Source organism: Mesoplodon bidens (assembly GCF_964165515.1).
Source record: "Mesoplodon bidens genome assembly, chromosome: 9".
NCBI lineage: Eukaryota > Metazoa > Chordata > Mammalia > Artiodactyla > Ziphiidae > Mesoplodon > Mesoplodon bidens.
The window spans coordinates 31,496,353-31,515,283 of NC_138166.1; the positions used below are offsets into that span (position 1 = coordinate 31,496,353).

At 36.3% G+C, this 18,931-nt stretch overlaps 1 protein-coding gene across 4 annotated transcripts in view; it reads left to right on the top strand.

Moving 5' to 3' along the window:
* Positions 1-18,931, top strand: part of HYCC1 (hyccin PI4KA lipid kinase complex subunit 1) — an 87,608-nt gene that overhangs the window by 32,499 nt on the left and 36,178 nt on the right. For all 4 annotated transcript variants that reach the window (XM_081244543.1, XM_081244544.1, XM_081244546.1 and 1 more), the window contains exons 2-3: positions 8,407-8,485; positions 14,327-14,428. In XM_081244543.1, coding sequence (XP_081100669.1) covers positions 8,435-8,485; positions 14,327-14,428 — 153 coding nt within the window. In that variant the 5' untranslated portion in view covers positions 8,407-8,434. The remainder of the gene's footprint in view (positions 1-8,406; positions 8,486-14,326; positions 14,429-18,931) is intronic.

Sequence of the window (18,931 nt, forward strand, 5' to 3'; positions counted from 1 at the left end):
GCTATAAAAGAGGAAATCGATAGTAACACAATATTAGTGGGGGACTTTAACACCTCGCTTACACCAATGGACAGATCATCCAAAATAAAAATAAATAAGGAAACAGAAGCTTTAAATGACACAATAGACCAGCTAGATTTAATTGATATTTATAGGACATTCCATCCAAAAACAGCAGATTACACTTTCTTCTCAAGTGCGCATGGAACATTCTCCAGGATAGATCACATCTTGGGTCACAAATCAAGCCTCAGTAAATTTAAGAAAATTGAAATCATATCAAGCATCTTTTCTGACCACAATGCTATGAGATTAGAAATGAATTACAGGGAAAAAAACATAAAAAATGATGTATGCATAGATGTATGCGTAGAACTGTACACTTAAAATGTGTACATTTTATTGTGTATAAATTATACCTCAAAGTTGATTTCTAAAAACTAAAAAAAAAATGTTGTGAGGGGAGGTAGGAATTAAAAACAAGCATACAACTCTTTTGAGAAGTTTGAGTATAAAACAGAAGCAGAGAAATGTGGAAATAGCTGAAGAGGAAATAAGGTTGAGAGTTTTTTAGGGGGAGTGAGTTAGTAGAGAGGGAGAAATTTAATTAGTGAGAGGAGGAGACTCGTTGGAGCAATTTCTTTAGGTAGACAAGAAAGGATGGTTGTGGTGTGTAATTCAAAGGATTGGCTGCAGATAGGATCATGGACAGTTCATTTATAGTTAACAAAAGGGAAGATGGAGTAAAAAGATACAGATGCTTTAAGATTGGTAGATATTTGGGACTTTGTGGAAGTTCTCTTCTGATTGGTCAGTGAAGTAGGAATTAAAATCATCAGCTGAGAGTAGGAATGGGGAGATGGTTTTGGGTTTTGAGGATCAGGTAGAATGCACTAAACAATTAAATAGGACAGTAGCAAAGTGAATGGACTATGGGGAGGAGGACACTGCATGATTGCCAGGCAGCAGTAAGAGCTCGAGTCAGGTTCTTAGTCATAAGTTTTCAGTGTTGTTTTAGTTGTTTTCTCCACCTTGTTCAGCTGCATGGGTGCTCACATGGACTAGGTGGAGAGTTGGATTTTACCAAAATTATATTTTTGCTAAAGGAGTAAAACTAGTAAGAGCAAAGGAGTTGAGGGAGCATATTCAAAATGGTGATTATAAGTGACTAAAGAATTTGAAATGGGTAAGGAGAGAAAGGAGAAGGTTGGAAGGTGACATTAGATTCAGGTATGGTCAAAACGTTTTGGGGTCTGAGTACATAAAAGTGTGTGCCGAAAAGATAAGAGGAATGATCAGAGTGGGTAATGACAAGGACTAAGGTAATGGTTCTCCAAGTATCATCTTGAGACCTCTCAGAGTCCTGAAGATCCTTTCATGGTGTTTGCAAGCTCAAAACTATTTTCATAATAATACTTGGACTTTTGTCTTTTTCACTCCCATTTATGAGTAGACAGTGGCTACATGATAAGTGATGACTAATGAAATATGTGCTCATATGTTCTTGTGCTTTTAAATTTTGTTTTGTTTTTGAATACAGTAAATGTCAGTTGGATTAGATCCTAGAACAGAAATACATCAGAGCCTCAATAATGTTTTAAACAATTTTAGATTTATAGAAAATTTTCAAAGATAGTACAGAGAATTCCTGTATACCCCAAACCCAGTTTCAGTTTCTCCTAATGTCATCTTATATTATCATTGTACATTTGTCATTACTATTACTTTGCTATTAACTAAATTTCAGACTTTTTTTTTTTTATTACTATCTCTTTTCTAGGATCCAATCCAGGAGACCATATTGCATTTAGTTGTTATGTCACCTTAGTCTCTCTGGTCTGTGAGTCTCTCAGCATTTTTAATTTTTCATGACCTTTTAGTTTTGAGGAATATAGGTCAGATATTTTGTAAAACATCCCTCAAATTGAGTTTCTTCTAATGTTTATATCATGATTATACTGGGTTTATGGCTTTTTAGAGGTAAGGTGCCCTTCTCATCATATCAAGGGTACATGATATTCACATGACCTCATGGATGATGTTAACCTTGATCAAGGCAGTGTTTATCAGATTTCTCCACTATAAAGTTACTGTTTTCCTCTTTCCATACTCTCTTCTTTGGAAGGATATCACTATGTCCAGCCCATTCTCACTGGGGAGGCAACAGAGACTAAACTCCTCCTAGAGGGGGAAATACCTATATATATTATTTGGAATTCTTCTGAAAAAAGTATTTGTCTCTTATTCGCTAATATTTATTTATTTAGTCATTTATTTATATCAATATGGACTCATGTATATTTATTTTATACTTTGGGTAATAATTCATCCTACGTTATTTGTTCTGTTGCTCAAATTTTTCCAACTTTGACCATTGGGGGTTCTTTCAGGTTGGCTCAATATTTAAAAGTGTAAATGTTTGGTCTAGTTTATGATCATAGGATTGAGTTGCTGAGGCCAGGAAGAAGACAGTATTGTTGTAGGAGATTTTTAGGAATTAAGAGTTCAGGGAGTGAGAAGGAAGAGTAGTTTCAAAGCATGACAGTGAGCCAGAGCTAAAATCATCTAGAAATGAAAGGGAGGGATTGAATGGTAGATGACAGCTTCATGAGTTTTGGAACAGCGTTGGGTGGATGGTTTGCGGGGAGAGAGGGAGAATGATCTGAAATGGTAATGTTACCTCTAGGGCCAGTGGTTTCTTCCAGGGCTATGAGAGGAAAAGCAGTCCTCTTTGAGAAGATTGCAGGGAAAGCAGTGTCTTCAGAGAAGAGCCAGGCTTCTTGTTAGAACAAGAAGAAAGTGACAGTGAGAGAACTGTTGAAGATATAGAGAATTTTGCTGGTAACAGATTGTCAATTCCAGAAGGCACAGTGAAAGAGAACCTCCTTCCAGAATTAGGGTGGAATAGGAGATGAAGGTAAAATAGAGGGCCCGCAAAGAGTTACGAAGATCAGTGTGCAAGGGCTGAGTGTAACCTGGGAGCTGTACTTTCTTATGGTTCCTGACATCAACAGCGGGGAAGGGAAAATGACTTTAGTCCTGGTGGAGGCAGGTAGTGGTGGTGAGGCTGTGAAAGTTTCTGGGGGGGGGTGCTGTTTTGAGGTCTCCCTTTTGAGCTCTGCAGAGGAAGGCAAAGAAGTATGGAGAGGGACAATTTTACTGAGTATTCATGTGAACTCAGTTATGCAATAGAGGGCTCCCATTTGATCTCTATCAAGTGAATGATAAGAGGCCTGGAGCTGTCTGGTGTTACTAATGTATAATATATACACAGAAAACTGCACAAAACATAAGTGTTCAGCTTGATGAATTTTCACTAAATGAACACACCTGTGTAACCAGCACTTAGATCAAGAAACATAATATTACCAGAACCCAAGAATTAACTGCCTCAAGAGCAACCACTCTTCTGATTTTTAACAAAATTGATTAATTTTGCCTGTTCTGGAAGTTTATATAAATGCAATTGTATAGCACTACTCTTGTTTGCCTTCCTTTTCCCAATATTGTGACATTGATGTAGTTATAGTTTGCTTATTGTCGTCATGTAGAACTCCATGTATGATATACTACAATTTATCCATCCTACTCTTGATGGACACTTGATCTCTTTCTAGTTTTTGACTGTTAACAAAAACTGCTGCTGTGAATGTTCCTGAACATATCTTTCAGAGACATATATTCATATTTCTGTAAGGTATATATATATATATTTAAAATTAATTTATTTTCAGCTGTGTTGGGTCTTTTCATTGCAGTGGCTTCTCTTTGTTGCGGAGCATGGGCTCTAGGCTCACGGGCTTCAGTAGTTGTGGCACGTGGGCTCTGTAGTTGTGGCTCGCGGGCTTTAGAGTACAGGCTCAGTAGTTGTGGCGCACGGGCTTATTGCTCCTCGGCATGTGGGATCTTCCTGGACCGGGGCTCGAACCCGCGTCCCCTACATTGGCAGACGGGTTCTTAACCACCAGGCCACCAGGGAAGTCCTTGTAAGGTATATTTTTATGTGTGGAGTTGTTAGAGTATGCATGTGTTCAATTAGAGGATATTGCCAAAGTGTTTTCCGAGATACTGTACTAATTTACATCCAGGCTAGCTGTGTATAAATATTCTGGTTGCTTCATATCTTTTTCAGCACTTGGTACTATCTCTTTCATTCTAGCCATACTTGTAAGTGTGTGTGTGTGTGTGTGTGTGTGTGTGTGTGAGAGAGAGAGAGAGAGAGAGATTTCCCTGATGACTAACACACTTAAGCACCTTTTATATTAAGTTTCCATTTGGATAAGTGACATGCTTGCTTTTCCTATTGAATTTTCTGCCTTTTTCTTAATAATTTATGGTTTCTTTGTATGTTCTGGATATGGGACTTTAGTCAGGTATGTCAATTGTAAGTATCTTCTCCCAGTCTTTGGTTTTGCCTTTTCCTTCTCACAGTAGTATCTTCTGATGAATAGAAGTTTTTCTCTTCCCCCCACCCCCAGCTTTATTGAGGTATGATTGGCAAGTAAAAATTATATATATTTAAGGTGTACGTGGTGTTTTGATATACGACAATCAAGCTAATTAACAAATCTGTCACCTCACATAGTTACCATTTGTGTGTGTGTGTGTGTGTGTGGTGAGAACACTTAAGATCTACTCTCTTAGCAAATTTCAAGTATACATTATTACTAACTATGGTTAGCATGCTGCACATTAGGTTACTAGAACTTATTCATCTTATAACTGAAAGTTTTTACCCTTGGGCCAACATCTCCCCATTTCCCCCACCCCCCTGGAAACCACCATTTTACTGTCTGTTACCATGAGTTTGACTTTTTTAGATTCCATGTACAAGTGAGATCCTGCAATGTTTGTCTTTTTTGTCTGGCTTTTTTAACTTCGCGTAAGGTCTCCCAGGTTCATCCATGTTTTTGCAAATGGCAGGATTTTCTTCTTTTTAAGGCTGAATAATATTCCATTGTGTGTGTGTTTGTGTGTATGTGTATCACATTTTCTTATCCATTCATTTGTTGGCAGACAGAAGTTCTTACTTTTAATGAATCCAATTTATAAAAACCCCTATATGATTAGTGCTTTTGTTCTTCTTATTTAAAAAATTTTTGCCTATCCCAAGGTTATAAAGGTATTCTCTTATGTTTTCTCCTAAAATTTTTGTTTTACTTTTTAAAATTAGATCTGTGATCCAGCTGCAACTGACTTTTCCATATGGCATGAGCTATAGGTTGTGGTTCTCTCCCCACTCTGTACCCCATGTAGCTGTCCAGTTGACCTAGTTCCATTTATTTATAAAGACTACCCTTTCCCTACTGAATTACAGTGTCACTTTGGTTATAAATCAGGTGATAATGTATGTGTATGTCTGTTTCTGGTCACTCTAAACTGTTCCATTTTCTTTTTTGGTAATGATAATATGATGATAATATGATAATACTTTACGGTAATACCACACTGGCTTAATTACTATGGTTTTGGTAAGTTTTATAGTAAGCCTTGATATTTAGAAATCCAAGTCCTCCAACTCTGTTGTTCTTCAAGATTGCTTTGACTATTCTTGATCCATTTGCATATGCCTCTTGATTCCTTTTAACCTTTTAAAAATAAATTTTAAGTAGAGGATTATTTTGAATTTTTGTAAAAATTTTACCTCCCCAATTCTCTGTAACTTGATGTAGTGTCGTTCTATTTGTGATCGCTTTCTGTCCTAATTTACTAGATAAACAGTGGATAAATACAAAAGAAAACTCATCTGCATTTATATTTACCTTGCTTCATTTTGCTTCACAAATATGTATAACAGGATAAAAATAAGTAGATCTAGGTAGAAAGAAAGTAAGGGTAAGTGTATAATATAAAATGATAAATAAAATTAATCCTGGCCTGCTTACAGAGTTAGGGCAGAAACTTTGACTCCCATTTTATTAAAATTAAAGCAAAGAGAATCTGTAATGAGATTCACAGTATCCATAATATAAAAGCAAACCAGGACTTCCCTGGTGGCACAGTGGTTAAGAATCCACCTGCCAATGCAGGGGACATGGGTTTGAGCCCTGGTCCAGGAAGATCCCACATGCCGCAGAGCAACTGAGCCTGTGCACCACAACTACTGAGCCTGCACTCTAGAGCCTGTGAGCCACAACTACAGAGCCCACGTGCCACAACTACTGAAGCCTGCGCGGCTAGAGCCCGTGCTCCACAACAAGAGAAGCCACCACCATGAGAAGCCCGCACACTGCAACGAGAGCAGCCCCCGCTCACCGCAACTAGAGAAAGCCCGTGCACAGCAACGAAGACCCAATGCAGCCAAAAATAAAAATAAATAAATTTTTAAAATCAGTACTACAATTTAAAAAAAAGAAAAGAAAAAGTAAACCAGTTACTCTAAAGGAGAGTTTTTCCTGGTATTGAAAAATGTGATTGAAAGATGTGATATTTCTCCTCCTTTGGATTTTAAAGGGAAGAACGTGATCTAACAGGGTTTTCAGTAACATTTTGGGCATAATTCCAAAGCCCAGTTTATTTGAATGGACAGTTCTATAAAATCAATAATATGGTACAAATATGTGGTTTTCTAATAGTGTGGCTTGATCCAAGGATAAAATTTAGAATAAAAAAGGGCTATTTTTTTATCCTGAAAAAATAAAATGCATATCTCTCAAGTAATTCTTCATGTATGAATAAATGAATTAGTGAATATATATATATTTAACCATTTTTTTAATGGAAATTAGACAACAGAAACATTAGAATGTATTCTTTGCAAGAACCTATGTTGTTCATTAAGAAGTATCTGTATACTTTGATAGACAGCTGAGCAGTGGCTATACAAGTTGATATTCTTTGATAATAATATTGCATAGTAATAACACTTTTATTGCAAGGTACTGTAATAAGTGCTTTTATTTACATTTTTTCATTTAATTCTCACAATAATCCATTGAAAGTAGGTACTGTGGTTATCCCTATTTCGTGAATGAAAAAAGTAAGGCAAATAACCTGCCCAAGGTTATACTATAAGTAAGAATAGAATCAGGATTCAGTTTCTGTCAATTCTGTCCCGGTTTCTACTACATGATAATGCTGATTAAAATTAAGAAGGCTAATGCAGGGTTTGTGCCTGACTTAGGAGGTTAGTAAATTCAGCTAGAGCTAATAAAGTTTCCCCTCAAGAAACAGGTTTTTTTTTTTTTTTTTTTGCGGTACGCAGGCCTCTCACTGTTGTGGCCTCTCCCATTGCAGAGCACAGGCTCCGGACGCGCAGGCTCAGCGGCCATGGCCCACGGGCCCAGCCGCTCCGCGGCATGTGGGATCCTCCCGGACCGGGGCACGAACCCGTGTCCCCTGCATCGGCAGGCGGACTCTCAACCACTGCGCCACCAGGGAAGCCCCAAGAAACAGTTTTTAAGTTTATTCTCCTATAGATGGATGGGTGAAGAAAACTACATTGTACTTTGACAAAAGTTTTGCGTGAGATAAATTTGTTTTGCATTTCCTTTAGCTTCCTTTTTTCTTATTTATACTTAAGTAAATTCCAATCTTATGAATAACTGTTGTTAAGACTAAGGTCATTTTCTTGGATATTACCACTTTTACTTCTGTTTTATGAATATTAAGCTTTCAGGGAACCAAGTGGCTTACCTAGATAGATTGTTACTGTAGTAAAGAACTGAAATATAAGCAAATTAAATTAATGCTTTCTATAAAGTTAGTTTTGGATGCACGTCTTTTTATATTTTCAGTTTTAAAATGTTTTTCGCAGTTTTCTTTTAATTAATTTATGTATTAACTTATTTATTTTTGGCTGTGTTGGGTCTTCGCTGCTGCGTGCAGGCTTTCTCTGGTTGCGGCGAGTGGTGGCTACTCTTCATTGCGGTGCGCGGGCTTCTCGTAGCGGTGGCTTCTCTCATTGCGGAGCACGGGCTCCAGGCGCGGGGGCTTTCGTAGTTGCAGCACGCGGTAGTTGTGGCACAAGGCTTAGTCGCTCCACAGTAGGTGGGATCTTCCTGGATCAGTGATCGAACCCGTGTCCCCTGCATTGGCAAGCAGATTCTTAACCACTGTGGCATGAGGGAAGTCCCTCTACAGTTTTCTTAAGATGCATTATCTACTTGGAATTATTTAATTGAAACTAGGGAAAAATGTCCAGTATGTATTACTAAAAGCTGAATGAAAAATTGCAGAGCCAGTTTCATCATGTTATGATATTTATACTTTTGTCAGAATTGTTGCATTTTAATGCTTGTTTGTGCATACTGGTTTTGAAATGAACCCAGTAATTTATGTTTGAAACTGCTTTAATTTCACAAGTAACAAAGTAGCTAAATTTTATAGGATTACTTTTATTCTTGGTAATCTGACTATAAAGAAAATATATTCAAAATTTTAACATTTTTCTATGTTAATTTTCAGGTTGAAGGTTTAGAACAGATGTGGAAAGATGTTCACTTCAGAGAAAGGGGTTGTGGAGGAATGGTTGTCAGAGTTTAAGGTAATATTTACTGTTTTAATATAATAGTTATATTCCAAAGAAGTTGTATCTGGGATTTAAATTCCAGTGACTTTTTTTTTTTAATGACTAAAAAGCTAAATATCTGTGGAAGCAAAAGAAGGTTCCAAAAAATCTTATTAAGGAATTATTTACACATAGTAATCTTTCCTAGGAAATTGACTCCTTTTTTCACCAAGTAGTTTAGTTTGTTTTCTCCCTTTTATGGCAACACCACCAAGAATGGTTAAAGTCTCTGAAAGTTGATGTCACTCTCTCCAACCACTATGAAAGATTTACTGTTGAAATGTTTCTCCCAATTTGGGGGGCACTGGGAGTGGGCAGATCAATGATGAGGAGAAGATGGGAAGATATTTGCCCAACTTTCTATCAGTGCATCTTTCTCTAGTTGGCTAACCCAATGCCTGTATAAGCAGTATATAACTCTTGGTTAGTTGATGAAGAAATATAAAACTCTGTTTTCTTGTCTCATGAACTCTTCTTTATGATAGTTAAAATAGTGTTCCTTTAACCAGTTAACTAACTTCTTTTTGTCCTCTGGGTCTTGTTGTTACACATAATTATGTGAGCTTCCTGATCATGAACCACAGGAAGGAAGGGTTTGGGCTGAAATTGTCATTTTTTGTCCAGCCAAGTTAGCCCAAGGCCTCGGACAAAAGTCAGACTTATTGGCCTGTTTCAGTGAGGGAGATTATACAATAGGTACCCTGTAGGCATCTCACCAAACAAAGGAAAAAATAAAACTGTTAAAGGATTTTCAGAAAAGGTGAAATTTAAATGAAACAGTATTTTGATAGACTCAAAACAAAGCAGAGCTATGTGTAATGGGGTTAAAATCTGGCCTGGACTGTGAAGAGGACCCAGGGTCATGTTGTCTTGGGAACTACAAAGTTAACATCTGTGTGGAATGTTCGGTTCAGAAACCCCTTATCTGAAGCCTGCTTCTCTGTGTCTAGGTGACTTAGATCCTCCTGCCAAGAGTGGGATGTTTCATTCTTAACCGATATATGTTTAAATGTCAAAGTTCTTGATATCTATGATTTTAGATTACAAGGCTTCTCACTGAGTAAGAATACAGTAGTCATTCAAAAATGGAGGTTGTTATGACACTTTTTAGCTGCAGTATGTCCTCGAGAGAAGCAATGTTTCCTGTTAATTTTGTAGCTGGCCTTACCCGTCGTTATCTCATCCTGATGAATGACAAAGGTTTTCATTTTCTAAGCTTTTATAGTCATGAATTGAATATCTTTCTGTGGGTCCCGTAACTCATCATAAAGTGATGTAGTTATACATGCACTTATAAAAGGGCACTGTATATAGTATACATATTTTAATAGTTTGATTAAATCTGGTGTGTGCCTTTTTTTCTTACATATGTTGTCTTTGTGTTTTTAACCTTTATTCCTGCTTCAAGAGTGTTTAATATGGTTCATTACCATGATTTTTTTTTTTGGCAAGTTGATTAAAATTGTCAAGTTCAACAGTTGAATACCACTTCTAGGGCATTCTTATATTAATAATGAAGTAAAATTTGCAAAAGCAAATAGAGCCAGTTAGCCGTTCTTTACTATGGGAGTTGTGTCAAGAGGGCTCGAAAAAGGATGTGGGGCTTAGGAGAGGATCAACTATTAAGGCAAATAACTGAAAATCATGACTAATTCTCTTCCCTTCCCATCTTTTTGTTTATTTCCTTCCCTTCCTGGGAAGGAAACTTTTCCTTGAGAGGAGGGGAGTAAGATCATGGGCCCCATGAAATAAAAGGTTATTTAACTTTCCCCTAACCCGCCAAAATTAAATTTACCCAATTTTCAATCAATTTGACATAACAAATGATTTAAATTATTGTCAAGTATAAGGGAAGATATTTCATATTCCTTGGTTAATTTGGTAGGCATTTCTGAAAATTATTTTGAATTGTGTTAATGTGTGTTGAATTCAGCTCTGTTTATATTTGATGAAGAGATTAAGGTTACCAGACAAAATCAGCAGCATAGTAAAAGTGATAGAAGATAGGAAAGTGCATGAGAACAAATCTCCCAACTATACTTTTAAAATCGAATATCTTGTCTTTTGAAATGATTTGTGATGTTAATTATATATTTTGGTGAAAATATTTAAGAAATAAAGTTTAGGGATCATCTGTCTATCTATCTATCATCTATCTATCTATGCCTCTGCTTGGTTGTTTAATCTAATAACCGTGGTGCTAATAAGGCCAAGGTCATCATGATTAATAAAGTAAGTGGTACAGAGTACATGGGGCTGAGAAGTCAGACACCCTTTGGTCTAATTATAATTTTTCCTCTAGGTGGTTTTACGATGTTGGACAAATCACATAACTTCTTTGGGTCTCAGTATCCTCACCAGAAAAACTGAAATAGGTGGTCTTTGAAGATGATTTTAACTGTGCACTGTTCCGTGGGTACAGTCTGAACTCCCAACCTCATAACCTCACTCAACATTCTCTCAAATGCACAAAGACAATGCAGTTTGCTTTGTGCAATTTTTATTTCTTTTTTTCTTTTTTGCCTTTGGAAAAACTAGTATTTACTCTAGCTATGGGCCCTCATTAATATTCTCTTAGTATACCAACAAAGAGAATTAGACTCAGACTTCATTATTTTAAGGTTTCATGAATAGTTAGTTCAATCTTTGTCTTTACAAATATTTATTTATAAAATATTATCTTTCAGATTGTATTATGTTTTTCTTAATGTTATATGTAGATTTATCTGCCAGATTTTTGATTTTCTGGTAGTCACTGAATCACAATATGTGACTCAAAATCTAGTCTTATGTGTAATGTTGTTGGTCAGAATTGTTTTATTTATTGGTTCTCCACCCATCTGTCCATCTTCATTAATTCTCTTCCACCCAACCCATATCACTTCCTTACATTTTATAAAAGCCATCTGCCAAATGATACTTTAGTATGAAGCATCTGTCTTCTTCAAATTTTGTCAAGACTAATTTCCTACCATAATTTCCCATTATAACTTCTTTTGTCTCCAGTTCTGCCTTCTGAAAAGTGAGAAAGCTTGGCTGGTATTTAAGAAGGCAAGTACCTTTGAACTAGTACAGTGTAAGAAAATTTAAAGGTTTGCTGTCATGGTATTTAAATCCATAGGCTCTTTTAGATCTTAAGGTTTTCAAAACACTGTTCATAAACACAGCAATTGTATTTTCTCTCCTTCTATAGACAAAAGTAACTTTTCCCACATTCACAAAATGAAATAATGACAGAATTGTGATAAAATATAATAGTTCACTACACTAATTGTTAGGAGATCCTTCCTCTCATTTAGCAGTAGTAGCCTAGGCCCAGGATATTTTCTAGAACTTGTCTTTTCAGAAAAGAGCTGTCCTTTTGCTTTTTGCTGTTTCACAAAAAATATTTTACCTCATGACGTAAAATTGGTACGTAAACTGAAAATTGTAGTTCACATTTTTAATGACTCTTCCAGTTTTAGCCTAGATAGTATATGTAATAATCTTTCTATTCACTAATCATTTTTTAAGATTTATTTTTCAATTCACTTGGTTTAAAATTTTATGTTTAGACACACATGTGCACGTGTGCACATACACACACATATATTAATGTGTTTTACATGTACATTTAGGTTCGTTATCATTCAGGTGATTGGAAATCTGTTGTTCATTTGACTATTATTCCCTTTTATATAAATTCCATCAATATTAGGTTACTCTTGATCAAATAACGGAAATGGAATGTTGCCGGAGATCTTTTGCTACATGCTTTTGAAATACTGAAGAAAGCCCTAATCTCCTCTTTGTGTAAGCAGCTGCAGTGAAACTCCCCGCTTCCCCCAACCCCCACCCCGCCCCGGAAGAATTGTGGAAGGTTCCCAGATAGTTCACATTTACTTACCATTCTGGTAAACAAAACTATCTTAATAAATTACAAAAAGAAGCTATTCACTTATATATCCTAAGGTGAAATGTGACCTATTTTTAAAGAACCTACTGAAGAGTAAACAGTGACAGTATTTATTTCTTATTTTGTTCATCTATATAAATGTCTTCAGCAAAGATTTGAGTACGAGGCTTTGTGCTGAATGCTGTGGATGGAGAGATAAGATAGTTCTTGCCCTCAAGGAGTTCACAGTAGGGTAAAAATGAACCAAATGTCCTTATTATAAAAATTAATGCTGTTTAATTTTCTATGTCTATTTATGCACACACACACCTATATACACTAACCATAACCCATTTTAAATAATGAAATACTAGGATGTGGGACATGTAAGAAATAGTGTATATCTTGGAATGACTGTTAGCAGTATCTTGAGACATTATATCTACTGCAGGATTAACATTGTTGATTAATTGGTTGATTGATAGAAATAATTTTCATGGGAAAAAATAATGACTTGGGAGACAGAAGTTGTTAAGGAAGGGGTACACTCTAGAAGGATAGGTTTTTATCATTTGTTATGATGAAGTGGGTTTTTGTTTTTTGTTTTTCTTCAGATTTCCCTACTACTTTTATCCTAAACCGTCTGACTTACTACTGGAGTTTTATCTCTTCCCATTCCTCTCTGGTCATAGTGTCCTTTCTGAAAGGGTGGCTCTGTGATTAATTGCTGATATTTTAAATGGCATTAAGAACACTAGTTTGTTGGTAGTGTGGCTATCTTTTTCTCCAGTTCTGAGAAGTAAAAAATTTCCCCCCAATTCTGTAAATTAGAACAGTCTTACTTAACAGTCACAACATGTAACTCAGGAGTTACTTTGATAGATGATCTGTGGCTTTAAGGTTTGAAACATTAGATCCTTATATAACATGTTTATTAAGAAACAGGGGGCTTCCCTGGTGGCGCAGTGGTTGAGAATCTGCCTGCCAATGCAGGGGACATGGGTTCGAGCCCTGGTCTGGGAAGATCCCACATGCCGCAGAGCAACTAAGTCCTCGTGCACCACAACTAATGAAGCCCATGAGCCTAGAGCCCGTGCTCTGCAACAAGAGAAGCCACTGTACTGAGAAGCCTGTGCACCGCAACAAAGAGCCCCCGCTCTCTGCAACTAGAGAACGCCTGTGTGCAGCAACGAAGACTCAACACAGCCAAAAATAAAATAAATAAATTTATAAAAAAAAAAAAAAAAAAAAGAAACAGGATAAAATACTGCTAATAAGATTGGTAACCTGTATACTGCTACAAAAAATGTATCTCTGGCTTTACAAATGATTTGTATTCTTATTTCTAACCCCAAACTGTGATCAAAGATGAAGTGCTGGACTTCCCTGGTGGCGCAGTGGTTGAGAGTCCGCCTGCCGATGCAGGGGACACGGGTTCGTGCCCCGGTCCAGGAAGATCCCACATGCCGCGGAGCGGCTGGGCCCGTGAGCCATGGCCGCTGAGCCTGCGCTCCGCAACGGGAGAGGCCACAACAGTGAGAGGCCCACACACCGCAAAAAAAAAAAAAAAAAAAAAAAAGATGAAGTGCTGATGTTAATTTATGTCCCTGTTGATGTTGAGGATTAAATATATCTTTTATTTTATTTTTACAATTTTTTTGTTGAGATATAATTCACATAATGAAAAATTCACTATTTTAAGATGAAAATACAGTGGTTTTTAGTGGTTTTACAATGTTGTGCCACTAACACAAGCATCTAATCCTAGGACATTTCCATCACCTCCAAAAGAAACTCCATACCTGGTTAGTCACTCCCAATTCTTCCTTCTCCCAATTCCCCGTCCCCCAATCTCTGGCAACAACTAATCTGCTTCCTGTATTTGGATTTGTCTATTCTGGACATTTCATAAAAATAAAATGTATTTTTTTAAATTTGTTTAGACACTACCAGAAACATCTTTACCAAGTTATGCTACAAATTTGAAAGACAAGAATTCTTTAGTTTCATCTCTCTATAAAGTTATCCAGGAGCCACAAAGTGAGGTAAGTACTCTAATAGTTTATTGTGCTAGTAGTATTCATTTGATTGATTTTTTAATTTGTTACTGTGAAAAATAATACATATATTAAAAAGGGTAAGAAAAGTATAGTTTAAAGAATTGTAATATATATTCTGGAGTGTTTAGCTGATTTCTTTTGAGAAGTGGATAGAGGGATAAGAGAAGAATACATTATGTGCAGAAAAATGGCAGAATAAAAAAAATTATAATAAAATGAGATCCAGTGTACCATCACCCGGGCCAAGAAATAGAATTATTACCATATTCCAAAGCCACCTCTGAACATGTTCCTGCTCATCTACCTATGCATTATGTATGTAGGTATCTGTCTGTCTATCTATCTATCTATATATCTATCTTGCTGGAGATAACCTTGGAAAGTCTGGGTCACTGCATTCATTTATTCATTCAGCAAATATTTGTGTGCCCATTATGAGCCAGCTGCAGTGCTAGGCAACAGAAAATCAAAGATGAGTAGAACATGGTCTTTATCCCATAAGAGGAAAGGGAGGAAATATGTAAATACATGCTTTCAAGGCAGTGCCTAACTGAGTCTAGATGGATTTGCACATGTTTTCCAGGTGTGGAAAGTAAAAGGACATTCCAAGCTGTAGGGATAGTATATGGAGGCCTGAGAAAATGTGAGGAATTTGAGGAGTAGCAAGTAGTTTGGTCCTGCTGGTGTTTTTCCCAGTCCTTTCTTCTTTGCTCTGTGCACCCCTCCACCCCACCCCGCATTTCCTTTTCTTTTTTAGATAGCAAATTTACTTTGAAGGTGACAAAATGATCTATACTCCAGATTCTGGTGCTTATAAATCCCACCATTCATAGTAGAAATATAATAGGTAAGGATTGGAATTAGTGAGGAAAATCAAAAGGCATGGCATTCAGATAAAAGCAAATAGGCTAATGCAGTAGTTAACAAGAGATGAAAGACTGTTGGGAACTGAAGCTGGAAAGATAGGTTTAGGTTGTAACCGTGGCGGGCCTAGAATTCCATCATAAGCAGTTCAGACTTTTTTTGTGCTGATGACTTGACCAGATGATTGTTTTAGGAAGGTGGCTCTGTGGAGGACAGATTGGAGAATGGAAGAAATGAAAGCAAGAAGACTAGGAGGCTATGACAACAGTGTAGGAGGGCTGTTGAGAACCTGAACTAAGGCAGTGTCAGTGGGACTGGAAAGAGGTGGAGTAGAGAGGAGGAGTATGAGGTATGCATTCTTTTTATACTTGAGTTTGGTAGGTGAAACGATAGGCTCTAAGACCACTAATCCTATTATCTAGGGGTAAAACAACTTACATCCTGGCGTCTAGTCCTATGTGGACCTATATGCCTTTGGGATGAAACTATCAAAACTAGAGTCTTTTGTTATTTGAGTAGGTAACCTCTTTTGGAGGGGGTCTAGAATAACCCAGCTTCTACTGATTATTCCATAAAGAAGATTATAAAGATTATGAATTTTAGGTGCTGGAAAAAAGACTAGGGTTTATATTGACAAGACAAAAACTTTAACTGGAATAACTAAATAGAGCAACCTTCCTCCTTCCCAAAGCTTCTTAATTTGTATAGTAGCTTGTTTTCTTGAAGGGTTTTAGCTTTTGAAGTATTTGGGTAGAAGCTGTCTTACAGTTTTCCATGTTTATTTGAGAATTATTTTACCAAATGGAGCAAGTATAGCTGTGTGCTTTATTATTTTTTTTAACAAATTAAGTCTTATTTATCATTTACTGCTCAGTATTTTGAAAGACTTAAAAATTATTTCTCTAATGAAGTGTGTTTTTACCAGGTTGCTTTGGATAGAGGTAAATTTCTGATAGGCTAGTTTGGTTCATAGCATTTCTTTCATTCAGATGACAGTGAGCTCTAATGACTCAGAGCTGTATATCTCAAACTATTTGTGGTGAAGTACCAGTTAAAATTTTTTTTTCCAATCTCTCACAGACCAATATGTGTACCTAATGTGTATGACAAGTATGCAACTCACATCACATGCGAGGTACCACATAAATTTGATAACCCCTAACTGATCCATACTCTGTTCAATAATAATCTGCTGATCACTCTCTTTGTTATTGCAGCCATATCAAGTTGCTATAAAAGTTTTTAAATATTTGCTCTCAATTTCTGTATTTATATTGTTGAGGACTGGTAACAGTTTGTAGATGGTCTTCAGTCCATGGACCACACTTTCAGAAGCACTGGTTTAGGAGGTTTTGCATGTAAGTTTGTTTTATGTTTTTAGCCTGATGAATGTGGTAAAGACAGTGTGTATTCTGTATTCTTAAAAAGACAACTCAATCTTTAAAAGTGTACTTAGAGGTGCTTCTGAAATATAGCAGTGTCTACTTTAACATCATAGCCTTCCTTTTGCTCTTCAGAACACTTTGTGTCTTAAAGTGGAGATATTCCCAAAAAGTTGACATCATTGTCTTTTGGCATTTTTGAAATTTGGAACGTTGATTCTGCTGTTATTTGAAGTCTGGGAAATTTGGTATTTGGATTTTACAAGTAGTACTTTTTCATTATTCAGTTAAATTCATTTGATAAATATTTATTGAACACATATAGCGTGCCAGAAATCACTTAGAAATGTAGCAGTGAACAAAATAGAACAAATTCTTTTTCTTATAGATTAGAGCTTGTATTCTGGTAGGTGAAAGAAACATTAAACAAATACCTAAATGTATAATAAAATGTCAGTGATAAAACTGTGAAGATAAATAAAGCAGAGTAGCGGAAGTATGTGTTGGGACTGAGGAGGTGAATTAGAGGAAGAAAATAAAACTGGGGCAAGAGCTTTCCAGAGAGGGAATAGTAAGTGCAAAGGCCCTGAGGCAGGTGTGTGTGGCAGGCTCAAGAAACTGTAAAGAGGCAGTTTATGGATACAATGAAATTTCCTTAACCAGTGCTTTTAATTGACTAAGATAGGCATAGGATTAGAGGCTAACAATGCTCAAGTCTGTTATGAAACCAGCTGTTTTTTTTGAAAAAGCCACATAAAATCTTCTAGGCATAGCAATCCCAGAGTGAGAAGAGGTCAGTTCATTGGCTACTGGCACCTGAAGAGTAGTGCCCTCCAACTTTTCTGCATCTGTTTCCTACCTGTATTCTCAGTAGTTGTTCAATGCAAAAAAAGTTTGGATGATTCTCTTGTGAATTTACCCAAACTTAGCTCTTTTCCATCTTCTATCCCTGCTTTAGTCATTTAAAGGCATTTTAATGATACATTTCTATTATTAAAATTCTCTCTTAAGATACAGCTTCTTACTTATGAATAGATTGTTGTAAAAGTTCATTTGTAACTCAGTTGTTTTAGAATTCAGAATGTATTTTAGAATGGAAAGAAGGTACATGATGATCAGACCATAAAAAGGCCATTTAACACATCAAAATATACTTGAGGTGCAGTTCTCTCTTAACAGTATTAAGAAACCTACCCACCAAGTATAACAATGTTTTCATGAGAAAATAATTCAAAAGTTCAAGCAAGACACTAGGAATACAGCATGTTCTAATGCTCCATTGCTTGTCTCAAATATATTCAGGTTAGTTAAGTCAAACACGGCTTGTGTTTCCCACATTGTATATTGTTTTATTCTTTTCCGACATTTTTCATGTATGTTTATAAAGGAGTTAGAAAGCCTTGGCTTCAGTCTGACTTTCGTGAGCTGTGTGATTTTTTTGGTTTCAATTGATAGCTTCTTTGTCTCAATTTCCTTATGTAGAAAGTATACATGAGGGTAATGACACTGTACCATATAATATTGTGGGAATTAAATGGGTTCATATATGTGAACGTACTTTGCAAGCTGTAAAATCCTGCACAGATACTGGTATTTACCTCTAGTGGTTTGATATGCATAATTTCATCTAATCTCATTGCAATATATAACTTCTGCATCCCTTTTGAGTCTGTCTTCATTTGGTTCTGCTTTCATAAACCAAAACTCCATTTAATTTTAGACTTTAAACCAGTTTAAAAGGCCTTTTGGAGTGTTTTGATTAAAATTGATTATGTGTTCATGTAGCCTATTGAATAAATTTTCAGCATAAAGTTTCACAAGTTTGCAAATAATTTTTAGACTATATTAATTGATTTAATCAAAGCTTTCCCTGGTATTTAGAGATGACCGATATTACACCACAATATAGGATTATCGACCCTGGTCCACAAAGAAATTTTTAAAACTCCACCCTGAAAGCTAAACATTCCCCTACCAGTCTTTCTTCCACCATCCCCCTCTCCATTCTTCCAAATTCCTACCCTAAAAACTTTTCTTGCTATCTGTGAATGGGGTTACTTTGCCTTTGACCCTCCAGTTTCCTTTTGCCTTTGCCATGCCACAGTGGACACCTGTTGCACTCTGATGACCATTCTGAGAGTGGAAAAATGTTCTTTAACTGTCAGAAGATAGTTTTTCAATAGGAAAGACCAGTTTGATTTAGTCAATATTTATTAAAGTATAACTTTTTCTATAATACTGA